Genomic DNA, 27,027 nt, shown 5'->3' on the forward strand with positions numbered 1-27,027 from the left:
ACGCCTTCTCTGTGAAATGAAGTAAGGAACGCCCAGGGAACAGCTGCAACTTTTATTTTGAAAAACGAAACCGGAAATAGCAAATTTTTGCTAGCATGGGCATCAGCTGATTCTATGAAAACATATGACCAGATTTGACAATGCGCTGTTCGGTCGGTAAATTGACAACATTGAAACGGATATATTGCTTTAAAAATTGTAATATAATTATGATGTTCGTTCTTTCCTGATAAATGTATTCTTGAATTAAGGGGTTGTATTCTCATGCGCGGTGGTAGTTTTCCCTTCGCGAGATTTTTTTGTACAGGCTTGCTAAATTAGCTGTCGCTGGCTCTGCATGTCCAGCATTCATGGTTGTCAAGTGACTGCGAACAGGACAAACCATGATTGAAATCCAAAATGAGTCAAGACGATTGCTTGATACAGAAGATGGAGAAGAAGAGACAGGAGTGAGGTCGGATCAGGACGCATATCTTGAGTAAGTTTGTTATTGATTATGTTAGAAACATGTCTGCATTAAAAGTTTTAACCCAATATCTTTGGAGGCCCGATACCACCTAGCATGATGCTGTTCTTTACTAAAAACATGGTCTCGTTTTGTTGGGTTGGTGAAGTCTTGCATGTAATGTTATTGTTACAATAGATGCTGATTTGTAACCCCACATCTTTCAACAGCAAGGTGAAGAATGAAAAGCTGTTCCTGGCCTCTTTTGCAGCTGTCCTTGGTCCCCTAAGTTTTGGGTTCGTATTGGGGTACAGTTCCCCTGCCATCCCTGAACTAAGCACAATCACTGACCCAAGATTACGACTAGACGATGACGAGGCTTCGTGGTTTGGGGTGAGATAACTTTCTTGTCATGAGGCCCAGAATTTTTTTTTCTGTCATAACCCTACCAGGATAAGCTTTGAATCCTGCTATAACGAGGACTCAGCGTTTTTCTTGGTCAGGCCACGCCACTCTGTTAGGGGCTAACTCGGGGCCCTAATCATTCCTGAGTGGATGAAAATTGACATTAGCCACTTAATTGACCGTTTTTTTTTTTTTTTCTGTTTTGTAGTCTATCGTGACGATAGGAGCTGCTATAGGAGGTCTACTCGGCGGTTGGATGGTGGACAAGATCGGGAGGAAGCTGAGTCTTATGTTCTGCTCCATACCTTATATCTTTGGTTTTACTATCATCATTGCTGCTCAGAATGTCTGGATGCTGTATCTTGGGAGGGTACTCACAGGACTGGCAAGTGGGGTTACTTCACTTGTGGTGCCAGTAAGTACTATGGAATGTCTACTCCTATGCTATCTGCTTAAGTTTAAGGTCAGAGAGAGTTACAATTGACCAAGATGCATGACGATAAGTGTACTATGTGAATGCCTGCATTCTAATTAGCTTATTTCCTCATATATTCCTATTTTACATAGCACCTCACATGTTTAATTATTTCTAGTGATATGCCATGCTGCATACTCTTCCTGTGTGAAAATCGTTTTTCACTTTTCTCTAGCTGTACATCTCAGAGATTGCCCATGAGCGTGTCCGTGGGACACTGGGCTCTTGTGTTCAGCTCATGGTGGTCACGGGAATCATGGGAGCATATATAGCAGGTATGCCACAGTAGGTGTCCGTTTGTTAGCAGTATTTGGATGTTATGACTTTATGGTTTTGAATCTCATGAGAAACTCTCTGACATTTTTCATATTGTATCTGGTCAGCAGACAGGATTTCTGACCATGTCACTAAGGATTTCTCAGTGTTATACAACTTTATGACAGAGGTTACAACAGTAGTCATACGGGTAGAGGTTAATGTTTTAATGATGTGGTGCAAGGTTTTTCCAATCCCAAACGGTATTGGCAACCAAACCTTGATAATCACGTCATGTCATGTGATCATCATCGCCAGGAATGATCAAGATTCCACCCTGCTAACTGAGAGAGCTCTCTCATTTGTGCCTTCCTCCCAAGCCACCGCTATGCCTAATCTAGTTACCGACATGCCATGCTTGTTTCTCCAGATACTTTCCTCAATAGACAGTACTATTGCAGGCGTGGTAGACTGTTTTGTCTCATTAGTGTCTTATGCTTAGAAGGAATGGTCTTTGGCTGAGGAATGTTGTGAGGCAGAGGCTTTTCATTATCCCATTGTCTGTATATGCTCTTCTAATTTAGCATTTCTTTCAATTTAGTGAACAGGGGTGATGGATACTAATAATCAACATTCTAGATTTTCATTGTTCATGTTCTGGTGTTACATACAGTGAGGGGAAAAAAGTATTTGATCCCCTGCTGATTTTGTATGTTTGCCCACTGACAAAGAAATGATCAGTCTATAATTTTAATGGTAGGTTTATTTGAACAGTGAGAGACAGAATAACAACAACAAAAATCCAGAAAAACACATGTCAAAAATGTTATAAATTGATTTGCATTTTAATGAGGGAAATAAGTATTTGATCCCCTCTCAATCAGAAAGATTTCTGGCTCTCATGTGTCTTTTATACAGGTAACGAGCTGAGATTAGGAGCACACTCTTAAAGGGAGTGCTCCTAATCTCAGCTTGTTACCTGTATAAAAGACACCTGTCCACAGAAGCAATCAATCAATCAGATTCCAAACTCTCCACCATGGCCAAGACCAAAGAGCTCTCCAAGGATGTCAGGGACAAGATTGTAGACCTACACAAGGCTGGAATGGGCTACAAAACCATCGCCAAGCAGCTTGGTGAGAAGGTGACAACAGTTGGTGCGGTTATTCGCAAATGGAAGAAACACAAAATAACTGTCAATCTCCCTCGGCCTGGGGCTCCATGCAAGATCTCACCTCGTGGAGTTGCAATGATCATGAGAACAGTGAGGAATCAGCCCAGAACTACACGGGAGGATCTTGTCAATGATCTGAAGGCAGCTGGGATAATAGTCACCAAGAAAACAATTGGTAACACACTACGCCGTGAAGGACTGAAATCCTGCAGCGCCTGCAAGGTCCCCCTGCTCAAGAAAGCACATATACAGGCCCGTCTGAAGTTTGCCAATGAACATCTGAATGATTCAGAGGAGAACTGGGTGAAAGTGTTGTGGTCAGATGAGACCAAAATCGAGCTCTTTGGCCATCAACTCAACTCGCCGTGTTTGGAGGAGGAGGAATGCTGCCTATGACCCCAAGAACACCATCCCCACCGTCAAACATGGAGGTGGAAACATTATGCTTTGGGGGTGTTTTTCTGCTAAGGGGACAGGACAACTTCACCGCATCAAAGGGACGATGGACGGGGCCATGTACCATCAAATCTTGGGTGAGAACCTCCTTCCGTAAGCCAGGGCATTGAAAATGGATTGTGGATGGGTTTTCCAGCATGACAATGACCCAAAACACACGGCCAAGGCAACAAATTAGTGGCTCTAGAATAAGCACATTAAGGTCCTGGAGTGGCCTAGCCAGTCTCCAGACCTTAATCCCATAGAAAATCTGTGCAGGGAGCTGAAGGTTCGAGTTGGCAAACGTCAGCCTCGAAACCTTAATGACTTGGAGAAGATCTGCAAAGAGGAGTGGGACAAAATCCCTCCTGAGATGTGTGCAAACCTGGTGGCCAACTACAAGAAACGTCTGACCTCTGTGATTGCCAACAAGGGTTTTGCCACCAAGTACTAAGTCATGTTTCGCAGAGGGGTCAAATACTTATTTCCCTCATTAAAATGCAAATCAATTTAACATTTTTGACATGCGTTTTTCTGGATTTTTTTATTGTTATTCTGTCTCTCACTGTTCAAATAACCTACCATTAAAATTATAGACTGATCATTTCTTTGTCAGTGGGCAAACTTACAAAATCAGCAGGGGATCAAATACTTTTTTCCCTCACTGTAATATCAACAACACCGCTGTCTGTGGAATCCAGAACGTCATTTGTGGTTCATTTTCACTCTGAATGATCCTACTAGGGTCATCACGCTACTGTCCTCTCACATTCCCTACTCTACTATGTCTGCCTCTGCTTCCCAGGGATGTTTCTGGACTGGCGCTGGCTTGCAATCTGCTGCTCCATCCCCCCGACCGTGATGATGGTGTTCATGTGTTTCATGCCCGAGACCCCCAGGTTCCTGCTGTCTCAGGGTAAACGGAGGGAAGCCGAGGAGGCACTGCGCTTTCTGAGGGGACCAGACGCCCCTGCAGAGTGGGAGTGTGCCCGCATCGAGGACACTTCTGACGACCAGGTGAGCTTTGTGTATTCGCTAGTAATCATGAGGTATAAGACTTGCTTTGAAAAAGGTATTATGCAATTGCACAATATAAGGGACAAAGGTATGGATTGTGAAATATTGATCAGATGGGGAGAGAGAGTCACCTCTGTGTTGCACTTAACCAAATCAATAAGAACATGAGGAACAATCCAAAACTTTTAACTGCAGGAACTCTTGTCTTTACTTGCACGGATATGTGTCTGAGTGAGTATATCAGCCCCACTACTATAGGGAAGCAGAGCAGAGATAAACTTGGCAGCGCTGAGAAACGATTGTCCGCCACGCTGTGGATTTAGTCTGAGGAGAATCGGGAACAAAGAAGCATGCTAACACATCTGACTCATGTTAATGGAAATAAGAGGGTGTGGTGACTGTGTGCTTTGTGTTAAAACCAGGGAGGTAGTTTGGGGATGGCTGATCTTAAGGACCCTGGAGTATACAAGCCCCTTGGAGTGGGCATCATGTTGATGCTCTTCCAGCAGCTCACCGGTATCAACGCCATCATGTTCTATGCTGAGACTATCTTCGAGGAAGCCCATTTTAAGGTAAGAATTGTTAAGTGTTATTTGAGGTATTTTGGCTGCTGGAATGAGCAATTCCTTATTTATTATTGTATTTTTTTACAATTACAATTGTTTTAATACACTGAACAAAAATATAAAAGTAACATGCAACAATTTCAAATATTTTACTGAGTTACAGTTCATATAGGAAATCAGTCTATTGAAATAAATAAATTAGAACTGGGACATTTTCAGCTTCCAGGAATTGTGCACAGATCCTTGCGACATGGGGCTGTGCATTATCATGCTGAAACACGAGGTGATGGCTGCGGAACAATGGCATGACAATGGGCCTCAGGATCTCTCGTCATTGTATTTTTGTGCATTAAAATTGTCATTGACAAAATGCAATTATGTTCGTTGTCCGTAGCTTATACCTGTCCATACCATAACCCCACTGCCACCATGGGGCATTCTGTTCACAACGTTGACATCAGCAAACCGCTTGCCCACACGATGCCATACACGCTGTCTGCTATCAACCCGGTACAGTTGAAACCGGGATTAATCCGTGAAGAGCACACTCTTCAGCGTGCAGTGGCGATCGAAGGTGAGCATTTGCCCGCTGAAGTAGGTTACGACGCCGAACTGCAGTCAGGTCAAGACCCTGGTGAGGACGACGAGCACGCAGATGAGCTTCCCTGAGCCGGTTTCTGATAGTTTGTGCAGAAATTATTTGGTTGTGCAAACCCACAGTTTCATCAGCTGTCCGGGTGGCTGGTCTCAGATGATCCCGCAGGTGAAGTAGCCGGATGTGGAGGTCCTGGGCTGGCATGGTTACACATGGTCTGTGGTTGTGAGGCCGGTTGGACGTACTGCCAAATTCTCTAAAATGACGTTGGAGGCAGCTTATGGTAAAGAAATTAACATTTAATTATCTGGCAACAGCTCTGGTGGACATTCCTGCAATCAGCATGCCAATTGCACACTCCCTAAACTTGAGACATCTGTGGCATTGTGTTGTGTGACTGCACATTTTAGAGTGGCCTTTTATTGTCCCCAGCACAAGGTGCACCTGTGTAATGATCATGCAGTTTAATCAGCTTCTTGGTATGCCATGCCTGTCAGGTGGATGGATTATCTTGGCAAAGGAGAAATGCTCACTAACAGGGATGTAAACAAATTTGTGCACAAAATTTGAGAGAAATCAGCTTTTTGTGCATAAGAAATATTTCTGGGATCTTTTATTTCAGCTCATGAAACGTGGGACCAACACTTTACATGTTGCGTTTTATATTTTTGATCAGTGTAGATTTATTGGTTCGATGAATTTTTGTCTTATCTCATTACTATTCATAAGCTGTAATATGATTATCTAAATAATATAGATACTATGAATATTGACATGCCAGTCGGGTTAAATTTATTAAAATGGCAGATGGTGATTTTGTTTTTCAGAACAGCAACGTTGCTACTGTGGTAGTAGCAGCAACCCAGGTAGTGTTCACTGCAGTAGCAGCATTGGTCATGGACCGCGCTGGAAGAAAGCTTCTCCTCATCCTCTCAGGTGCATATGTCTCACAAGCGCATGTGTCTGTCTGTTTGTGTAATATCAGATACTTAACTTTCTTCCTCTACTGTCTCGTTTGCTGTATTGTAGATTGCTCTCTGTTACTCTTTTTTTGTATCAGCATTAGCACAGTACACAATCCAAATCTCCCAAGACACCAACAATTTAAAAAAAGAAAAAAAAGAAAAAGTAGATTGTGCTGATTTATGGGCGCATTGAACAATGTCACGTGCCGTAGTTTAAAAACTGTGGATAGTTCTAAAACAATGACGTCATATCTGTACTCTTCCATCTTTATGCACATTCACCATTGTGAAAATAAATACATTTATCTCTCTCTTCCTCCCTCCCTTTATATATCAAGGAGTTTCTATGTGCCTAAGCACTGCTGCCTTTGGTGTCTACTTCAATTTGTCCAGTGAAACCCATGGTAACCACCATGGTAACTCCTCAGGACTTGGCCTAGTAGAGAGTCCCCTATCAGATGACCATGTGGCTGAGCTGTCCTGGCTCGCACTGGCCAGCATGGGCTTCTTCATCACAGGTGAGCTCCACACTCTCTTTAGTCTAGAAAACGGACTATTGTTGCCCAGCGAACTGTCCTGACTAGATTAACAAACGTTTGAAACGAATTGTCGGCAATTCGGAAAGTATTTCAGACCCCTTTCCTTTATCCACATTTTGTTACGTTACAGCCTTATTCTAAAATTGATTAAAAACATTTTTTTCTCATCAATCTACACACAATACCCCATAATGACAAAGTGAAAAATGTTTTTAAAAATGTTTGCAAATGTATTACATTTAAAAACAGAACTACCTTATTTACATAAGTATTCAGACCCATTGCTATGAGACTTGAAATTGGGCTCAGGTGCATCCTGTTTCCATTGATCATCCTTGAGATGTTTCTCCACCTGCGGTAAATCCAATTGATTGGATATGATTTGATGACGCAAACTCAATCGCACACAACACTGCCCTTTCCCACCTGGACAAAAGGAACACCTATGTGAGAATGCTGTTCATTGACTACAGCTCAGCGTTCAACATCATAGTGCCCACAAAGCTCATCACTAAGCTAAGGACTTCCTGACGGGTTGCCCCCAGGTGGTAAGGGTAGGCAACAACACATCTGCCACGCTGAACCTCAACACGGGGGCCCTTCAGGTGTGTGTGCTTAGTCCCCTCCTGTACTCCCTGTTCACCCACGACTGCGTGGCCAAGCACGACCCCAACACCATCATTAAGTTTGCTGACGACACAACAGTGGTAGGCCTGATCACAGACAACGATGAGACAGCCTATAGGGAGGAGATCAGAGACCTGGCAGTGTGGTGCCAGGACAACAACCTCTCCCTCAATGTGAGCAAGACAAAGGAGCTGATCGTGGACTACAGGAAAAGGAGGGCCGAACACGCTCGCATTCACATCAACAGGGCTGTAGTGGAGTGGGTCGAGAGTTTCAAGTTCCTTGGTGTCCACATCACCAACAAACTACCATGGTCTAAACACACCAAGACAGTCGTGAAGAGGGCATGACAATACCTTTTCCCCCTCAGGAGACTGAAAAGATTTGGCATGGGTCCCCAGATCCTCAAAGTTCTACACCTGCACCATCGAGAGCATCCTGACCGGTTGCATCACCGCCTGGTATGGCAACTGCTCTGCATCATACCGTAAGGCGGTACAGAGGGTAGTGCGTCCTGCCCAGTACATCACTGGGGCCTAGCTTCCTGCCATCCAGGACCTATATACTAGGAAGTCCAAAAAAATGGTCAAAGACTCCAGTCACCCAAGTCATAGACTGTTCTCTCTGCTACCGCGCGGCAAGCGGTACCGGAGCGCCAAGTCTAGGTCCAAAAGGCTCCTTAACAGCTTCTACCCCCAAGCCATAAGACTGCTGAACAATTAATCAAATGGCTACCCGGACTATTTACATTGACCCCCTTCGTTTTTACACTGCTGCTACTCGCTGTTTTATTAATTATGCATAGTTACTTTACTCCTACCTACATGTACAAATTACCTTGACTAACCTGTACCCCCCGCACATTGACTTGGTACCGGTACCCCCCTGTATATAGCCTCGTTATTGTTATTTTATTGTGTTACTTATTTTTTTTATTAACTCTATTTCTTGAACTGCATTGTTGGTTAAGGGCTTGTAAGTAAGCATTTCACGGTAAGGTCTACACCTGTTGTATTCGGCGCATGTGACAAATAAAATGTGATTTGATTTTGAAAGGCACACACCTGTCTATATAAGGTCCCACAGTTGACCGTGCATGTCAGAGCAAAGTCCAAGCCATGAGGTTGAAGGAATTGTCCGTAGAGCTCCGAGACAGGATTGTGTCGAGGCACATATCTGTGGAAGGGTACCAAAACAATTCTGCAGTATTGAAGGTCCCCAAGAACACAGTGGCCTCCATCATTCTTAAATGGAAGAAGTTTGGAAGAGCTGGCCGCCCGGCCAAACTGAGCAATTGGGGAAGAAGAACCTTGGTCAGGGAGGTGACCAAGAACCCGATGGTCACCCTGACAGAGCTCCAGAGTTCCACTGTGGAGATGGGAGAGCCTTCCAGAAGGACAACCATCTCTGCAGCACTCCACCAATCAGGCCTTTATGGTAGAGTGGCCAGACGGAAGCCACTCCTCAATAAAAGGCACATGACAGCCTGCTTGGAGTTTGCAAAAAGGCACCTAAAGGAACAAGATTCTCTGGTCTGATGAAACCAAGATTCAACTATTTGGCCTGAATGCCAAGTGTCACATCTGGAGGAAACCTGGCACCTTCCCTACGGTGAAGCATGGTGGTGGCAGCATCATGCTGTGGGGATGTTTTCCTTGATGAAAACCTGCACCTGCTCCAGAGCGCTCAGGACCTCAGACTGGGGCGAAGGTACACCTTCCAACAGGACAACGACCCTAAGCACACAGCCAAGACCAACGCAGGAGTGGTTTCGGGACAAGTCTCTGAATGTCCTTGAGTGGCCCAGCCAGAGCCTGGACTTGAACCCGATCAAACATCTCTGGAGAGACCTGAAAATAGCTGTGCAGCGACACTGCCCATCTAACCTGACAGAGCTTGAGAGGATCTGCAGAGAAGAATGGGAGAAACTCCCCAAATACAGGTGTGCCAAGCTTGTAGCGTCATACCCAAGAAGCCTTGAGGCTGTAATCGCTGCCAAAGGTGCTTCAACAAAGTACTGAGTAAAGGGTCTGAATACTTATGTAAATGTGATTTTTCTGTTTTTTTTATTTGCAAACATTTCTAAAAACCTGTTTTTACGTTGTAATTGTGGGGTATTGTGTGTAGATTGAGGGGGGGAAACTATTTAATCCATTTTAGAATAAGGCTGTAACAAAATGTGTAAAAAGTCAAGGGGTCTGAATACTTTCTGAATGTTTTAGTTAGAGTATAGTGGGTTTAGTCACCTATAAGTTCTTCCATGTGTTTTGAGCTTAATTTAGAAATTACTATTAACCATATACCCATTTATATTTTAAGTTCAGATCTGACATTTTGCCTAGTGTGAAATATGTTTTCTCATCGTCATACCTTGTTGTCCATTCAGGTTTTTCTCTTGGTTGGGGTCCCATCCCCTGGCTGGTGATGTCCGAGATCTTTCCTTCGCGAGTAAAGGGGTTTGCCAGCTCTGTTTGTGTCCTCACCAACTGGGGCTCTGCCTTCATCATCACCAAGACCTTCCAGGACCTGATGGTGAGCTGGTGCTGATTTGGGGCATCCTGTGTGGCAGACGTGGGGGATAAAGGGATGTTGAGCGGGCAGATAGAGGGCTTGGCAGGAAGTCATTTTGCAGTTATGGTTTGCCTGTTCTTAGCCTAGCAGAGACAAAAATGTCTATATGCAAACTTCAACATAATGTTTTATTACAGATACACAAACATTGCTATGTATACAGATGGACACTAAACACCGAACAAGGTAGTTTACTCTGCAGTTCAGGTGCAGTGTCCATGTCAAGACAAAACACAGTTTAGAGGATCAGCTAAGATGTCTGAGGTAATACTGGTAACTAAGGATGAATTTGGGAATTGTAATAACAATCCATGAAAAAATGTATTTCAGGACCTTCTGACCAGTGCTGGGACCTTCTGGCTGTTTTCTGGGTGTTGTGCGCTCAACATAGTCTTCACCATCATCTTCGTCCCGGAGACCAAAGGCAAAACTCTGGAGCAGATCCAGGCACGATTCAAAGGGACTCCAGAACAATTAAGCTACAATAGACAAACTTAACGCCAACCCCAAATATAACATCAACAAGGACAGAACTACAGTTTCAGGCGTCTCATGATACTATTTGGTCGATAGTTCTCTGGGTAGTCCTATCTGGATGGTCCTTTAAAATGAGATGATCTATCACTTTCTATTACTTGAAAAGGTATAAATGGTTGTGGCTGACTTATGCCTGTTATGCGCTACTCTCAGACTTAGTAGTGGGCACTGCAGTCTGAGCCTTTGGCCTTTTGGGCATCCTGAATTAATGCTGGACCTCTTAAGCCCCCTTTAATGGTACTTGTACACATTTTTTCACAGGTGTAATTCAGTTCACACATCACACTTGAAGATTCACTAAATATGTGTGCACCGGAGATATTTGTCAATTTTACTTACAATGCTTGCATTTCATTATGTTTATGTATTTGTATTTTTTTTACAGTACAAGAACAGTTTACAACATTTTCAAAAGTGAGAGAACAATTAAGGTTATGTGCATAGAAGTAAGAATTTGGCCCATAATGATAATTAGATTGATAATTTAATTGACTGATTTAATGTTCGCTTTGTACAATCAAATCAAATGTTATTTGCCACATGCGCCGAATACAAGAGGTGTAGACATTACCGTGAAATGCTTACTTACAGCCCTTAACCACAAATGTCCTGTTGGAATTATTTGTCATGTTTTTCTTCTGAATTAACTGAATGTTTTTACTAAAACATTTTAGAAAGGTGGAGAAAAGTATGTAATTTTGTTAAGAATGGCTGAGTGTGAATACACATATGAAGTATCAATGCACACTAATATAAAGTGGTATACTATTACTGGTGCCAAAACATTGAAATGGAATGTGCTACAGTAGTGAATGGTCATAATATCATGTTAATAAAAGAGACTCCTCTATATCATTCATACTAGCACTGTACATTTTTTCCATAGACATTCTATGTGTTTTTTATTCTGAATGGTTCTAGGGGTTATGAGGTCTGTTCAGTGGGCACTCTTAACTGTATGGAAGCCTAGCGGTTAGATAAGCGAGCCAGCAACCGGAGGGTTTCCAGTTCAAAACCCAGGTCTGACGGGAAAAATCTGTCGGGAAGTGAGCTGGCAACCAAAGGTTTGCTGGGATCAAATCCTAGATGCCATTTCCTGCTGTTGTGCCCTTGAGCACAACAACTGCTCCACGGGCGCCCAGTGTGCAGCCCCCTCCTCCAATCTGTATGTGTGTCTGTCGGAGGGGTTGGGATAAAAGCAGAAGTCAAATTTTGGTTGGACCTTGTGTACAATTGACGAATAAAGTGATTTTAATATTTTAATAAGAAGACTGCATGAAATCACTATTGCAAAGAAATGAGTGTGAGTGACTAACCCTTGATAAACATTTCTCAACCTTTTGGTGGGTCTTCTTTTGATCGCCTACACCTGCAATTATCTGCCTTATTTCCCATCATTTTACATTTGTATAAACTTGTAAGGGCTTTTGTTGACTTCTGCACTTTTAATATCATTAACATTTTCTGAGATTATACAGTATGTCGTCTATCATGTTTTAAAGCCTTTCAGCTTTGAATGGAAATGTCAGCTTCTTTGTTGTTCCCTGGCCTCTATCATGTTAGGAATGTGTCTCCATTATGTTATATCACCTCTGTTAAAAGATTTGGGTAGATGCAGCATTACAATGTGGAAGTTACATTCTAAGGTTTATTTAAAATATCAAATCTTGTTTTTTTGTTGTTGGACAATATGGTATGTTTCAGTATTCACATGTGATACTGTGCTCTAATTACACATCACTACTATATCCATTGCTGAAAAGTGAGTATGCATTACCTACAGGGTACAGGAATGTGCAATTACCTAATTGGTGGCTGGTGAATGTGAAGGCGGCATTAGGAACATTTCCAAGTACTTAGAGGAAGATATAAATAATAATAATAATATGCCATTTAGCAGACGCTTTTATCCAAAGCGACTTACAGTCATGCGTGCATACATTTTTTTTGTGTATGGGTGGTCCCGGGGATCGAACCCACTACCTTGGCGTTATAAGCGCCGTGCTCTACCAGCTGAGCTACAGAGGACCACTATAAAGGTCCACATCCAGGAGACCTCCCACTCTAATCTATTTTATTCTACTTGCTTGGTCTCACAACAGGGTCTGTGTTATTTCTCTCTTTATTTGTTCATCATGTTTTTAGTGGTGACCGTATTCAGCGTGATGCTATGGACTCAGTGTCTCAATGCTGATATTCATCCACTAAAGGACTTTGATCTACAAAGGGTGAGAACAATGATATGATATTTGTCAATGTGCTGTGGTAGGCAGTTTTTTCTGATAAAAGCACTGTGGTTTTTGACCTTTTATTAAATGTTTTACTCTTTGTTAAATGCCTGATTTAGACACATTTTTTATCCTCTGAAATCTGATTAACTAAATGTATCTATGGTATAACCATAGTATATGGAAAACCTTGTTTGAAACAGAAAAGTTTCTGAATTGAAAAACAAACAGTAGCGAGGTCAAAGAACAGCAGTGGAATTTCAACTTTGTGTTGTTGTTTGTTTAGACCATTACATAAGATTGGTCTTTTTTGTGTGTTTTGAATCCTGTTTTGTGAACATTTATTGTAACATGTACCCTGAAATATTATTTTTAAACAATTGCTAATATTTGTTCTTAATTTTAAACAATGCTGTTGTCCTCTCATCACTATATGTTTGAAAACAATTGTGTTGTTGAATTGTGTTATTACTATCCTTGATGAATTTTGATGTAAGGATTTTATTTCCCTATTTAATAATGTCGTAGGGAATAATGTACTGTCTTTATTAAAATTCTTACAGTGATTTGCTCAGTTTTCAGGACAGTGGTATCGTGTTGGCCTGGCCTATGACTCGCCAGAATTTGTGCCATGGAGAAGTTATGTGCAGGTCTCCAATGGGAATTTAACCTCTGATATGGATGGCAATGCCAACCTAACCGTATGGGGGACAGGGTATTTACCCTCTTTTGTCTTTTAAATGAGATCTACACTCCAACAAATAAAAACATTTTAGTTATTAGGAACATTACACATATCAATCAATAAGTAAACACAGGGATAAACTGACTTTATAATAACTTTCAGTAATAGGCCATTGTAAATGCTTATCAATGTTTATAAATGCTTAAATACTCAAGTAATAAAAGTACACACTATTTATAATATGTGTATTCATACTTATTAATACATGTTATAAAGACTTGCAGCACACATAAACCCATAACCCCTTTCTCAATTTGTTGTTGTCAGGTTAAAAGGTTGCATGTGCCGTGTGTACTATTACCAGAAGACTGACCTCCCAGGCCAGTTCACCTACTTTAGTGACCGTAAGTTAAGCTTCCTGCCTCGAGCTGGTTAGAGGAGATGGTATGAGGGAGGAGACACAGTAAAGCATGGGGTAAATGTAGAAATAGACATGCTGATGTTGACACTGCAGTGGAAGGGGGAGTACAGACATGCGTTTCTTATGTATGTTAGATTCTAACCCTAACCCTTCCGATAATCCATTTGTGTTTCGATGTATGATGAAGGTTGCTGATCCACTATTATCTGTGCTATTTTTGTTGCTGTGCGGTTTCATTTGTCTCTTTGTGGTATCATGTCCTGAGCCTGTAAAGATACAAACAATTTCAAACCATAAAGTATTCTAACTAACAAATTACCTAATTGACAGGCCATCAGATATTGAAGGACATCACTGTGGTGGAGAGCAATTACACTGAATATAGTCTGGTGGTGAAATACAAGAAGATTGTGAAAGACTTCTCCCAGGTGTCTCTTTATGGTAACGATAATTGACATACAGTTTTCTCTTTCATGTGGATCCCCCTACTCCTACAGCTCTTCTAGTCATTATAAAATAAAATAAATGTTTTTCTCACTCTGTTCTTTTTTAAGGTCGCTCACCAACGCTGAGAGAAGAATTGGTGGAGAGATTTAGAAACTATTCTCTGTCTCTGGGCTTCTCTGCAGAGTCCATTCTGACCCCATCGTTCGTAGGTAAAAATATGACTGATCAAACACAGCACAAACTGTCTGATGAAAGTAACATTGGACTTGGACTGGTGCCATTGAACTGTATATAAACTTTGGTCCAGTTTCTAATCATTACTAAATGTGTTACATGTTATGCTTTAACATTTCACCTTTTGTTGTTTTCATGTTTTCATTCTACTACTTATACAGATCCCTGCTCTGATTGCGGACATTAAGTGAGTAGAAATTGCATTAAATGAGATTAACATTTCTATTGCAAGGGGGTTTTCTGAGCATTTCTATGTGCTGGTTTTTATATAATACAATCTGCTCACTTTCTAAGGACCTGACAGCAAACATTGGTTAAAGAACTCCACACCATCATACTGGACCAAGATATCCTGAGTCTTCTATTTCGCTCTCTGCTTTACATACATGTATGGAACAATAACACTATTGAATACACAGAGAACTGTTGCCATACTCTATAATTGGTCTGAGTTACATATTACTCATATACTTCACTGCATAACCTACTCCAGTCTCTTTGGTTGTACATGAAGAATCTGTTTAAAAACCAGAGGTTATGATTGTTAATACAAAAAACATTGTATTTAATATGGGATAGTGAGTTGAAATGTCTTGAAGGTTGACATTGGAAGCTATCAATATAACCCTATTACCTGAGGGAAAACAGAGGCCTGCTTAACATTTTTGCTGAACCACTCAACATCGCTTTTCATCATTAAACCTTTCTATTTAAATCTCAGGTTTTCTGTAAACAAAGGTACACAATTTATACTGTATACACAGGTCCAGAAATCAACAATAAACAAGATTTTGAATAGAATATAATTACTTAATTTTTCCAGTGAGGGAACTTCTTGCCTGGTAAAAACAAAAAAAGTAACTTGTGTATTTGTCTAATTGTACTTGAGCAGATCTGCCCCACATTTTACCAAACCATTTCAGCTCCCTCTAGTGGGTCTTAAAGAAGCCATTTAATAATTTTGTCAGTGTTCATTCAATGTCAGTATAGCCCATGATTTTAGTTTAGTAAGAAATGTCTCCCATAATAGATCCATAGACACTGTGCGAAAAAGAGTGGACCTGTAGAAGGGAAACAACTTGGTTCTGGGGCTTGAACCAATAAATCCATACTTATACCAAGTGCACTACTGGGCTAATACACTTATAACACTTATAACAACACAAAAAAGGGTCTTGCTTCCAACAAGGCCAGAGTGACTGTGATGACACTCATGTTGCACTTTCCACCAAATTATGGGGAACAGCTGGGAATGGGATCAGGGTTTGAACAGTTAATCTGAGGTTATAGAGCATGACCATGAGTTTACACTATAAAGGTCTAGACTCCAGACAACTTGGTTGATGCTAGATGTCAGAGGCCAGTAACTGTACACTGCGAAACTCAATTAGGCCATTTAGCTATCCCTTTATATCCTGAACTAAACAATTACAATGTTAGTCAGTGGATAACACAGTAATATTGGCCACAGAACGCCAATACCAACAAAACTGTTTTATTAAAATATTTGTCAGTTAGAAAAATGTTGGTTCCTTCCCATGGGTATCAATTCCATTGAATGAACATTTTGGAAAATATGTGTTCCAACATTAGGCCAGCCTAAGAAAAAAACAGAATAGAATAGAAAATTGAAATAGATATAGAAAAAGAAACATAATTGAATGCTAAGGGTTTATAATCGAAACAATGTAAAACCATATAGCTAGTCTTCAAAGCAGGGCAAATAACTGACACACAGACAAGAGATGGCCTTCACTCAACATCTCGTCCTCTCTGGCTAGTTTAGTTTAAAGCGACAATTGGCTGGTGTTACTGTTATACAGATCAGCATAAGGTACTGGTAGCTAGAACTTACATAATATTGCTAGTTGACTTGCTGAGATAGCTATTAACGTTACCGTATTCTTATTTTGCTGATATTAACTAAATTGTAGTTTAGAAACTGTTTTCGACATAACGTTGTCTTTATAGAAGAGGTTGATAGCGTTGTGGGAGCTTGACAACAAGTTGTGCCTGCTTTTGAAAACTTAGCCTGTTAGGTAGCTAGCTAGCTAGTTAGCTAGCCGGGGGTGGGCACTGGGGATCAGACTCGGAGTTGACCAGCTGGCTTACTAACCACATACTACGAGCCAGCTAGCTAACGGTACTGTAACAAGGCAGGTTAACTAGATAGTTATATTCGCTAGCTAACTGTTAAGGCTAGATATATCGTTTCTGGTAAACTGTGTGTTACTGGTAGATGTACATGGAATCGACAGATAGTTAGCCTGACTAGACAAGAACATAACATTTTAGCTTAACGTTAGTCCTCGCTAATTCAACGGTCGCATATAGCCCATTTAAGTGTGGCTTTTTTGTTTCGTGAAGGGGAAGAATGGAGAGAGATAATATTTTGAGATACATTGATACATGAATTTTCATCTGGACAAAGATTGAGTTACAAGAATTGGATCGGACCTGGCCGGCGTTGACAAGCAAGCTGTAAGCTCGCCCTGCTAGCTAGCTAAGTGGGCTAACGGTAGCTGACTGGCGTCAACAACCGAGTAAGTTCTATAACGCCTTACGCTAACGCAATACTTGTAACGCTACTAGCTATAAAAATGTCACGTAACCAGCTGTAACTTCACATAGTATGGATTTTTTTTCTGAAGTTGTAGGTGCAGCCCGTAAGATTGAGACAGACTCGAGCTAGAAACCTAAATTAAGCTAGCTGACTAACGTTGTTGCGATAAAGAAAGTCGAAGCGAATGTTGTCACCATATTCAAGTTGAATTGCAAAACAACATTTGTTCCACTAGCTATATATCATAAGAAAATTAGCTAATTTGTGATTACAATATCATATACTTGCTAGTAGCTAGCAATCAAGGCCCAGAGTTTGTGTAGTTAGCTAGCTGACGTCAACAGGTTACTTAGCTACTAGCAAACGCGCTATCTAAGTTAACGTTAGCTAGCTAGCTAATTGTTTAGCTAACATTAGCCAACTAACTAAGCTTGCAAAGTGTCAGGCACACATCTCATTTGGTTTTACGTAGAATGTGTTTTCTGTTTGAATTGTATGGTTGTCAACAGTTTACACGTTTTCAGTGCTGATGATGTAAAGGTTATTGCTCCCATTTCTACCGGAAGTGGGGCATAACCCTTGCGAGATAACTAGCTAGCTACCTAGTAAAGTATAAACTTCGTTTTTTTTTACATTTAGTAATGAATATATATATGGACACCTTGAGTCACTCACACATTATTTGCAGTGTCGGCCTGGGTGGTGTCTCTTGGTCACCCACACTGCCACAGCCTACAAATTCACTCAAACATAAATTGCACTAAAACTGAATGCAATATTAATTCAATTCCGTTTCCAATCAGGAAATACAAGTTACATTTATGAATTCAATCATTACATTTATGCATTACAAATTCGAAGTATTGAATTGAAATATATTTAATTCAAATACAGTTTCTGTTGGCACTGAACTCGCTCAATACAGCACCCTGTCACCATGAAGATCCAAGAGACCATGAGTCAATGACATTACCTATTCTGCATGTACTCATGCAGAATAGGTACTCATAAGGATTTGCCCATGTCTTGAAAATCTAATTGACAGTTATTTAAACTTCCCTCTTGCTCACATTACATGCACTCACTTTGCTGTGTGGCAAACATTTGCTCCTTGAGTATGTGTCTGTGATGGGCTGTAGCCAGTTCAGATTGCTTCCAAGCCAGCACAGTTATACTGTGGAAAGTTTTAATATTGTGTAAAATAATGATAAGGCCTGCATCTTCACAGCAATTACTCCAAAGCTGCTAACAAAGGTTTTTCTTTGTTGAGTTGCTAAGTAATAGTCTTATACAAACTCTTGATGGTGTTGTACACCAGTCTTCTGTGATTTTGATTCAGCCCCATTATAAGGTCTTGTGCTCCTCTCTGTAATCATATTACAAGCTTTTGCCCAAAGGCAGCTTTTGACATTTACTTCTTCCGATCAGAAGTTTTTCATCTCGGCTCAAAACTTTGCCAAAGGCTGAACTCCTGCTTTGGTCAAAGTGTTTGTGTTAATTGAGTAGGGCAGTCCTATCATGAGCTGCTCATCTCCGGGCCCACAGGCAGTGTCAGGAGGTTGTGTGTGTGAACTCCGGTGGTATGGGTGAAGGATTTACAGTAGTCAATAGACCAAAACATCCCGTCATCAACGGAAGAAGGCGCTCCTCTGCTCTAAGGCATCTTTGTTTCAAGGTTATATGTTTGTTTGTTATGAAACCCCTCTCTTGCCTGCCGGGCAGTTGAAAAGTTATGTGTGCTAGCCTGTTGCGCTTCTATGCTGAATTTCTTTGACTGCCACTACTATCTGTCATTGAGAGGATTGGTGGGATCTTGATTGCAGACAGTTGTAGCTCGCGCTGACAGTGGCCCCCTCTGCAGACATTTGTTTAATGGTTTCCCTGCTAAGCTCATCACAACATGAGATGCTCCGCAGTATGGTGGAACAGCACTGGGCTGTGCTGCTTTCAAAATGCTTTAACTAACCCGTCTTGCATTGTCTGACAAAAAAACAACTAATCACCTTCCCTTTTCTTCTTCTTTCCCCATCTGCTGTTCAATGCAGGCAGCTGATTGCGGATGGCCGGTGTCTCTGTGTTGGACATGGAGACGCCTTCATGCCCTCCGGTCCCTGTGCACCAGAACGGGACTGCTCCCCGGGAGCCTCGGGGGTCCAGGCCAGTCACTGCCCCGGTGCTGCGTGTCCACCTCTACCACAGCAGCCTGGCTGGGGTAGACTCCACCCCCCTCAGCTACCCACCGGGGGACTATGTAGTCGAGCAACTGTGTGTCAATGCAGCCAAGGAGTGCAGTGAGTACCAGTCACATTTTTTCAAAACAGCATGAGAAGGGTCATGAGTTTGTCCTGACTTAGTGACCTGGCCAAGAAGAACTCTGGACCCTAGTTATAGACTTGTAACTTTAATAACTTAAAAACAATAGTTTTTCCTGGTTAGATCTTGTGGGTTTGGCATGAGGTGTCCTTTCTGCACCAAAATGCATCATTGCATTTCCTATGAAAAGGGATAGAGGGAATTGGGTTTGAATGGTATTTTGGTACAGTATTTTATTAGGATCCCCATTAGCTGCTGCTAAAGCAGTAGCTGACATGCTCATTGAGTTAATGTACTCCGTACTAGCTCAGACATAGGGGACTAAACACAGAGGTTATGGTCTGGGTTGATTGCAAAAATAAACTCTATTCAACACTTTGTTCCAGCCTGTCTACCTTTATGTACTGTTGCCAAGGACACGTAAAAGTATAATAACTAAGGTCGAGTGAGTTCTGACATAAGCTGCACTCCCAATGGTCAATAAAAATCTCAGAGAGGAGAAACTAAACCTGCATGTTTTTAAATGCCCACAAGGGATTTATTGACAAGCAAAACATGAGGGACATTTTAAAGGACAATTCGACCACTTTTCAACCTCATTTTCAGTGTGCTGGAGATAAGTGTCTACATACAGTATATTAAAACTGCGCATTTCTACGTAAAAAACAACAACATTTAATCCTACCCTGGGATGTCACAGAGAAGCATATTTTGAAGACCTTTCTTCTTATCTTTTTAACCACAGATCATAGAAACATGGCATTTTCACATATGTAGACACTGGTTTGGTGCAGGAGATAATGAATATGAGGTAGAAACATTGCAGAATTGGCCTTTAAGCAAACGGCAACGGTACTTACAGATCAAATACAATGGCTCAAATACAGGTCTTGTGTTTCATGACCTTTTGGTGAACCTGTAGGTAGAACATTTTATTATCTTGACATTCAAATCACTTTTCAGGCTTTTTAGTAAGACTCAAGACACAGTGCATTATCTGGTCTGCTAAAGTTGATGATAAATACAATATTTTTGTGTGGTTGTGACATTAATCATGTTTTCTTCCACAGTTTTTATGCGAGTAAAGTCATACCTTAAGTTAAAAAAAAATCACGACAGCTGTGATGAAAACAGGACGTTTCGGGTACAATTATATAAATGCAGACAGATCATTTGTTCGTTCGACATGGTCAGATCTTTTTGTGTCTGTGAAATTAATTATGCGAGAAATGGCGGTGGAAACCATCATAATAACCATCATATCAAAGTAAGCTTGGAGTCACGCGATGACATGTTGTAGTCCTCCCACTACGTCTCGGGATTGGAAACCATGCAGTTTATTAGGCTATATAAATTATGATTAACTTCACAGGGTGTTGAAAGTTCACGGTGATGAGCGTGACGCTCCTTTCCAATAAATATCAAGTGTCTTATTCTGGTGACATGATGATCGATGCTTGACTGCCGTTTGACAAATAAAATATTGTCACTTTTATCCATAATAATCTCATCATGTAGACTAGCCTACCCAGTACCTGCACAGCCTACCCGCGCTGTGTCTGCGAGCTGTTTGCTGGAGCACACGTGCCAAGACCAGAGTAGGCACATTTGCTATTTAATGTAACTGTTTTTGTGACTAAACAATGGGTAGAGTTGAAAATGCGATGGAAACACATTGAACGTTAGATTTTTATTTGGTACTTGAAAACGAAAGCAAAAAATTTAATTTTGTGTGCACTACGTCATCACCAATGTTCCCTCTAAACTGCGCACGCACCCCGAGACTGCCCGCGCAGAAATATTAGCCCACAGATAGAAGCACGTGATTGAACTTCACTGAACTTTCTAGAGCAGTGGTCACCAACCGGTCGATTGCAATCGCCTGGTTGATCTCCAATGCATTCCTAGTCAATCGCCAAACATTTCTGTAAAAAACCCAACGATAAAGCCTTGTGTTCCTATTTTTTATTTATTAGTCTCGGGCTGTTGGGGAGTCTACCACATGCCTTTTGGCGAATACCAAACGTGTTTGCTTATTTTTTTCTTTAAGCAATGGCTTTTGTTGGCCACTCTTCCGTAAAGCCCAGCTCTGTGGCGTGTAGGCTTAAAGTGGTCCTATGGACAGATACTCCAATCTCTGCTGTAGAGCTTTGCAGCTCCTTCAGGGTTATCTTTGGTCTCTTTGTTGCCTCTCTGATTAATGCCCTCCTTGCCTGGTCTGTGAGTTTTGGTGGGCAGTCCTCTCTTGGCAGGTTTGTTGTGGTGCCATATTCTTTCCATGTTTTAATAATGGATTTAATGGTGCTCCGTAGGATGTTCAACGTTTTGGATATTTTTTTATAACCCAACCCTGATCTGTACTTCTCCACAACTTTGTCCCTGACCTGTTTGGAGCGCTCCTTGGTCTTCATGGTGCCGCTTGCTTGGTGGTGCCCCTTGCTTAGTGGTGTTGCAGACTCTGGGGCCTTTCAGAACAGGTGTATATATACTGAGATCATATGACAGATCATGTGACACTTAGATTGCACACAGGTGGACTTTATTTAACTAATTATGTGACTTCTGAAGGTAATTGGTTGCACCAGATCTTATTTAGGGGCTTCATAGCAAAGGAGGTGAATACATATGCGCGCACCACTTTTCCATTATTTATTTTTTTGAATTATTTGAAACAAGTTATTTTTTAATTTCACTTCACCAATTTTGACTATTTAGTGTATGTCCATTACATGAAATCCAAATAAAAATCAATTTAAATTACTGGTTGTAATGCAACAAAATAGGAAAAACACCAAGGGGGATGAATACTTTTGCAAGGCACTGTATGTAGACAGTTCTGCAGTGAACGCTATCTCATGCTGTATCCCCTGTCTCCACTCTGCTTTAGGTGTGTCGCCTCTGTACTGCAGCTTGTTTGGGCTCTTCAGAGAGAGTGACGGCATGTGGTTCTCCCCGAACCATGTCTTCCAGCTAGATGAATCTGCCAATGAGGATGTGGTCTTCAGAATAAGGTATGTGCAGTGTTTTCTGTGCTCATGATTTCTTCATTCTTGTTTGCTAGATCTCACTCTCTCTAATTATACACTATTCATTCTCGCTCTCTCGCTCTCTCTCTCTCTCTCTCTCTCTCTCTCTCTCTCTCTCTCTCTCTCTCAGGTACTATTTCCCTGGCTGGTACAGCAGTGGGGCTTCGAGGGCATATCGGTATGGAGTCACCAAGGGCTCAGAGAGTCCTGTCCTTGATGACTTTGTCATGGCATACCTCTTTGCCCAGGTAAGAGTCAGTCTGTAACATGCGGAACCTAGCAAACTAGAAAATTGTCTCACTCTTCACTGTGATGATGTTTATCCATTGCTGCACATGTGGCCTTCTTCCTTCAACAATGCTGTGAAAAAGCAAAGGCGGTTGATTGGCTGACATTTACTGTAGCCAAGCTGTCTCTGAGATAAGAAAATTGACTAGCTATATCCTTGAGGAACTGTCAGTATCGCTGTCAGACTGTTGTACTATATGTATGTACAGTGCATTCGGAAAGTATTCAGATCCCTTCAGTTTTTCCACATTTTGTTACGTTACAGCCTTATTCTAAAATGAATTACATATTTTTTTTCCCTCACCAGTCTACACAGAATACCCCATAATGACAAAGTGAAAACAGGATTTTAGAAATGATTGCCAATTTATTAAAAATAAAAAACAGAAATAGCTTATTTACATAAGTATTCAGACCCTTTGCTATGAGACTCGAAATTGAGCTCAGGTGCATCCTGTTTCCATTGATCATCCTTTAGATGTTTCTACAACTTGATTGGAGTCCAACTGTGGTAAATTCAATTGATTGGACATGATTTGGAAAGGCACACACCTTTTTTTCTATATAAGGTCCCACAGTTGACAGTGCATGTCAGAGCAAAAACCAAGCCATGAGGTCGAAGGAATTGTCCGTAGAGCTCCGAGACAGGATTGTGTCGAAGGCACAGATCTGGGGAAGGGTACCAAAAAATGTCTGCAGCATTGAAGGTCCCCAAGCGCACAGTGGCCTCTATCATTCTTAAATGGAAGAAGTTTGGAACCATCAAGACTCTTCCTAGAGCTGGCTGCCCGGCCAAACTGAGCAATCGGGGTAGAAGGGCCTTGATCAGGGAAGTGGGATGGTCACTCTGTCAGAGTTCCTCTGAGGAGATGGGAGAACCTTCCAGAAGGACAACCATCTCTGCAGCACTCCACCAATCAGGCCTTTATGGTAGAATGGCCAAACGGAAGCCACTCCTCAGTAAAAGGCACATGACAGCCCGCTTGGAGTTTTCCAAAAGGCACCTAAAGGACTCTCAGGGTCTGAATACTTATGTAAATGTAATATTTATATATATATATATATATATATATATATACATTTGCAAAAATGTATATAAACCTGTTTTTGCTTTGGTATTGTGTGTAGATTGATGAAGGGGGAAAAAAACGATTTAATCCATTTTAGAATAAGGCTGTAACGTAACAAAATGTGGAAAAAGTCAAGGGGTCTGAATACTTTCCAAATGCACTGTATGTATCGAGTCATCAGCCATGGAATGTGAGCTCCTTCCAACTGCGTTGATAAGGGCCCCCTATTAGGGAAGTTGCATGATAAATGAAGAATTTTAACACCCGCCTGACAGTGCTGATGGGCGATGCATGTTTTGCCATCAATATTTTTGTTTGGGATGTTTACAGTTGAATGACGTCTACAGGGTATGGTTTAGCGCTGATTCAAACGTATCTTTATTACGGAAGTAGAGAGGGAGAATCTTTTAATCGCTGATGACACAGATTTACTGTAATGTACAGTGGCTTGCGAAAGTATTCATTTTTGGCATTTTTCCTATTTTGTTGCCTTACAACCTGGAATTAAAATTTATTTTTGGGGGGTTTGTATCATTTGATTTACACAACATGCCTACCACTTTGAAGATGCAAAATATTTTTTGGGGTGAAACAAACAACAAATAAGACACAAAAACAGAACTTGAGCGTGCATAACTATTCACCCCCCAAAAGTCAATAGCCACCTTTTGCAGCAATTACAGCTGAAAGTCTCTTGGAGTATGTCTCTATAAGCTTGGCACATCTAGCAACTGGGATATTTGCCCCACAGCATGATGCTGCCACCACCATGCTTCACTGTGGGGATGGTGTTCTCGGGGTGATGAGAGGTGTTGGATTTGTGCCAGACATAGCGTTTTCCTTGATGGCCCAAAAGCTCAATTTTAGTCTAATCTGACCAGAGTACGTTCTTCCATATATTTGGGGAGTCTCCCACATGCCTTTTGGCGAACACCAAACGTGTTTGCTTATTTTTTTCTTTAAGCAATGGCTTTTTTTTGGCCACTGTTCCGTAAAGCCCAGCTCTGTGGCGTGTACAGCTTAAAGTGGTCCTATGGACAGATCCTCCATTATCCGCTGTGGAGCTTTGCAGCTCCTTCAGGGTTATCTTTGGTCTGTTTGTTGCTTCTCTGATGAATGCCCTCCTTGCCTGGTCTGTGAGTTTTGGTGGGCGTCCCTCTCTTGGCAGGTTTGTTGTGGTGCCATATTCTTTCCAGTTTTTAATAATGGATTTAATGGTGCTCTGTGGAATGTTCAAAGATTCTGATATTTATTTATAACCCAACCCTGATCTGTACTTCTCCACAACCTTGTCCCTGACCTGTTTTGAGAGCTCCTTGGTCTTCATAGTGCAGCTTGCTTGGTGGTGCCCTTGCTTAGTGGTGTTGCAGACTCTGGGGCCTTTCAGAACAGGTGTATATACAGTTGATGTTGGAAGTTTACATAAACAGGTTGGAGTCATTAAAACTAGTTTTTCAACCACTCCACACATTTCTTGTTAACAAACTATAGTTTTGGCAAGTCGGTTAGGACATCTACTTTGTGCATGACACAAGTAATTTTTCCAACAATTGTTTACAGACAGATTATTTCACTTATAATTCACTGTATCACAATTCCAGTGGGTCAGAAGTTTACATACACTAAGTTGACTGTGCCTTTTAAACAGCTTGGAAAATTCCAGAAAATGGGTCATGGCTTTAGAAGCTTCTGATAGGCTAATTGACATAATTTGAGTCAATTGGAGGTGTACCTGTGGATGTATTTCAAGGCCTACCTTCAAACTCACTGCCTCTTTACTTGACATCATGGAAAAATCAAAAGAAATCAGCCAAGACCTCAGAAAAAAAAATTATAGACCTCCATAAGTCTGGTTCATCCTTGGGAGCAATTTCCAAACGCCTGAAGTTACCACGTTCATCTGTACAAACAATAGTAAGCAAGTATAAACACCATGGGACCACGCAGCCGTCATACCGCTCAGGAAGGAGATGCGTTCTGTCTCCTAGAGATGAACGTACTTTGGTGCGAAAAGTGCAAATCAATCCCAGAGCAACAGCAAAGGACCTTGTGAAGATGCTGGAGGATACAGGTACAAAAGTATCTATATCCACAGTAAAACGAGTCCTATATCGACATAACCTGAAAGGCCGTTCAGCAAGGAAGAAGCCACTGCTCCAAAACCGCCATAAAAAAGCCAGACTACGGTTTGCAACTGCACATTGGGACAAAGATCGTACTTTTTGGAGAAATGTCCTCTGGTCTGATAAAACAAAAATATAACATAATGACCATCGTTATGTTTGGAGGAAAAAGGGGGTAGCTTGCAAGCCGAAGAACACCATCCCAACCGTGAAGCACGGGGTGGCAACATCATGCTGTGGGGGTGCTTTGCTGCAGGGGGGACTTGTGCACTTCACAAAATAGATGGCATCATGAGGAAGGAAAATTATGTGGATATATTGAAGCAACATCTCAAGACATCAGTCAGGAAGTAAAAACTTGGTCGCAAATGGGTCTTCCAAATTGACAATGACCCCAAGCATACTTACAAAGTTGTGCCAAAATGGCTTAAGGACAACAAAGTCAAGGTATTGGAGTGGCCATCACAAAGCCCTGACCTCAATCCTATAGAACATTTGTGGGCAGAACTGAAAAAGCGTGTGCGAGCAAGGAGGCCTACAAACCTGACTCCGTTACACCAGCTCTGTCAGGAGGAATGGGCCAAAATTCACCCAACTTATTGTGGGAAGCTTGTGGAAGGCTACCTGAAACGTTTGACCCAAGTTAAACAATTCATTTTCATTTCACTTCACCAATTTGGACAATTTTGTGTATGTCCATTACATGAAATCCAAATAAAAATCTATTTAAATTACAGGTTGTAATGCAACAAAAAAGGAAAAACGCCAAGGGGGATGAATACTTTTGCAAGGCACTGTATAGCTCTGTCTTTTCTTATTACAGACCATTTAAAAATGACCACATACACTCAAAACATTCATTATCTATTAAGCCACAATTTGATAAATCTTTTATTTTTAAGAGGATATAACATTGAGATAAACCGACTGAAACCTTAAGTTTGCCAAGCTAATTTTAGGTCTGGGGTCAAATCAAATTAGATTGAAGATTCTCCCATGCAACTTCCCATGTGCATAGATAGA

The 27,027-nt window shown here is 41.4% G+C and overlaps 3 protein-coding genes across 7 annotated transcripts in view; all 3 read left to right on the forward strand.

Annotated features, from left to right (window-relative positions):
- Nucleotides 1-55: 55 nt before the first annotated feature.
- LOC121584675 (solute carrier family 2, facilitated glucose transporter member 8-like) lies at nt 56-11,463 on the forward strand. The gene is made up of 10 exons (XM_041900711.2): nt 56-478; nt 676-838; nt 1,059-1,265; nt 1,501-1,600; nt 3,995-4,206; nt 4,629-4,778; nt 6,195-6,303; nt 6,671-6,850; nt 9,885-10,030; nt 10,400-11,463. Exons 1-10 carry the CDS (start codon nt 384-386, stop codon nt 10,565-10,567), a joined length of 1,530 nt encoding a protein of 509 aa, XP_041756645.2. The 5' UTR covers nt 56-383; the 3' UTR covers nt 10,568-11,463.
- Nucleotides 11,464-12,669: 1,206 nt separating this feature from the next.
- Nucleotides 12,670-15,336, forward strand: LOC121584674 (lipocalin). Its single transcript, XM_041900710.2, has 7 exons — nt 12,670-12,834; nt 13,410-13,549; nt 13,847-13,923; nt 14,271-14,381; nt 14,495-14,596; nt 14,783-14,808; nt 14,916-15,336. The coding sequence occupies exons 1-6, from the start codon at nt 12,742-12,744 to the stop codon at nt 14,806-14,808; spliced, it is 549 nt and encodes a 182-aa protein (XP_041756644.1). The 5' UTR covers nt 12,670-12,741; the 3' UTR covers nt 14,916-15,336.
- A 1,026-nt stretch (nt 15,337-16,362) lies between these two features.
- The window catches only part of jak2b (Janus kinase 2b), a 33,013-nt gene continuing 22,348 nt past the window's right edge, over nt 16,363-27,027 (forward strand). Inside the window, exons 1-5 of one of the 5 annotated variants that reach the window (XM_041900705.2) lie at nt 16,392-16,455; nt 16,989-17,164; nt 19,230-19,475; nt 22,385-22,508; nt 22,654-22,771. In XM_041900705.2, coding sequence (XP_041756639.1) covers nt 19,244-19,475; nt 22,385-22,508; nt 22,654-22,771 — 474 coding nt within the window. In that variant the 5' untranslated portion in view covers nt 16,392-16,455; nt 16,989-17,164; nt 19,230-19,243. The other 4 variants (XM_041900706.2, XM_041900708.2, XM_041900707.2 and 1 more) reach the window with 4 other exon arrangements.

This window comes from Coregonus clupeaformis, chromosome 16, assembly GCF_020615455.1.
Source record: "Coregonus clupeaformis isolate EN_2021a chromosome 16, ASM2061545v1, whole genome shotgun sequence".
Taxonomy (NCBI): Eukaryota; Metazoa; Chordata; class Actinopteri; order Salmoniformes; family Salmonidae; genus Coregonus; species Coregonus clupeaformis.

What these genes read in the sequence shown, in the direction of transcription:
- LOC121584674 (XM_041900710.2), top strand. Translation starts at nt 12,742, where the DNA reads ATGTTTTTAGTGGTGACCGTATTCAGCGTGATGCTATGGACTCAGTGT. An exon ending in GTTCACCTACTTTAGTGACC is followed by an intron (nt 13,924 to 14,270) that starts GTAAGTTAAGCT and finishes CCTAATTGACAG; the next exon opens with GCCATCAGATATTGAAGGAC. An exon ending in CTCCCAGGTGTCTCTTTATG is followed by an intron (nt 14,382 to 14,494) that starts GTAACGATAATT and finishes TTCTTTTTTAAG; the next exon opens with GTCGCTCACCAACGCTGAGA.
- LOC121584675 (XM_041900711.2), top strand. Translation starts at nt 384, where the DNA reads ATGATTGAAATCCAAAATGAGTCAAGACGATTGCTTGATACAGAAGAT. An exon ending in ACGAGGCTTCGTGGTTTGGG is followed by an intron (nt 839 to 1,058) that starts GTGAGATAACTT and finishes TCTGTTTTGTAG; the next exon opens with TCTATCGTGACGATAGGAGC. An exon ending in GCTTCTCCTCATCCTCTCAG is followed by an intron (nt 6,304 to 6,670) that starts GTGCATATGTCT and finishes TTATATATCAAG; the next exon opens with GAGTTTCTATGTGCCTAAGC.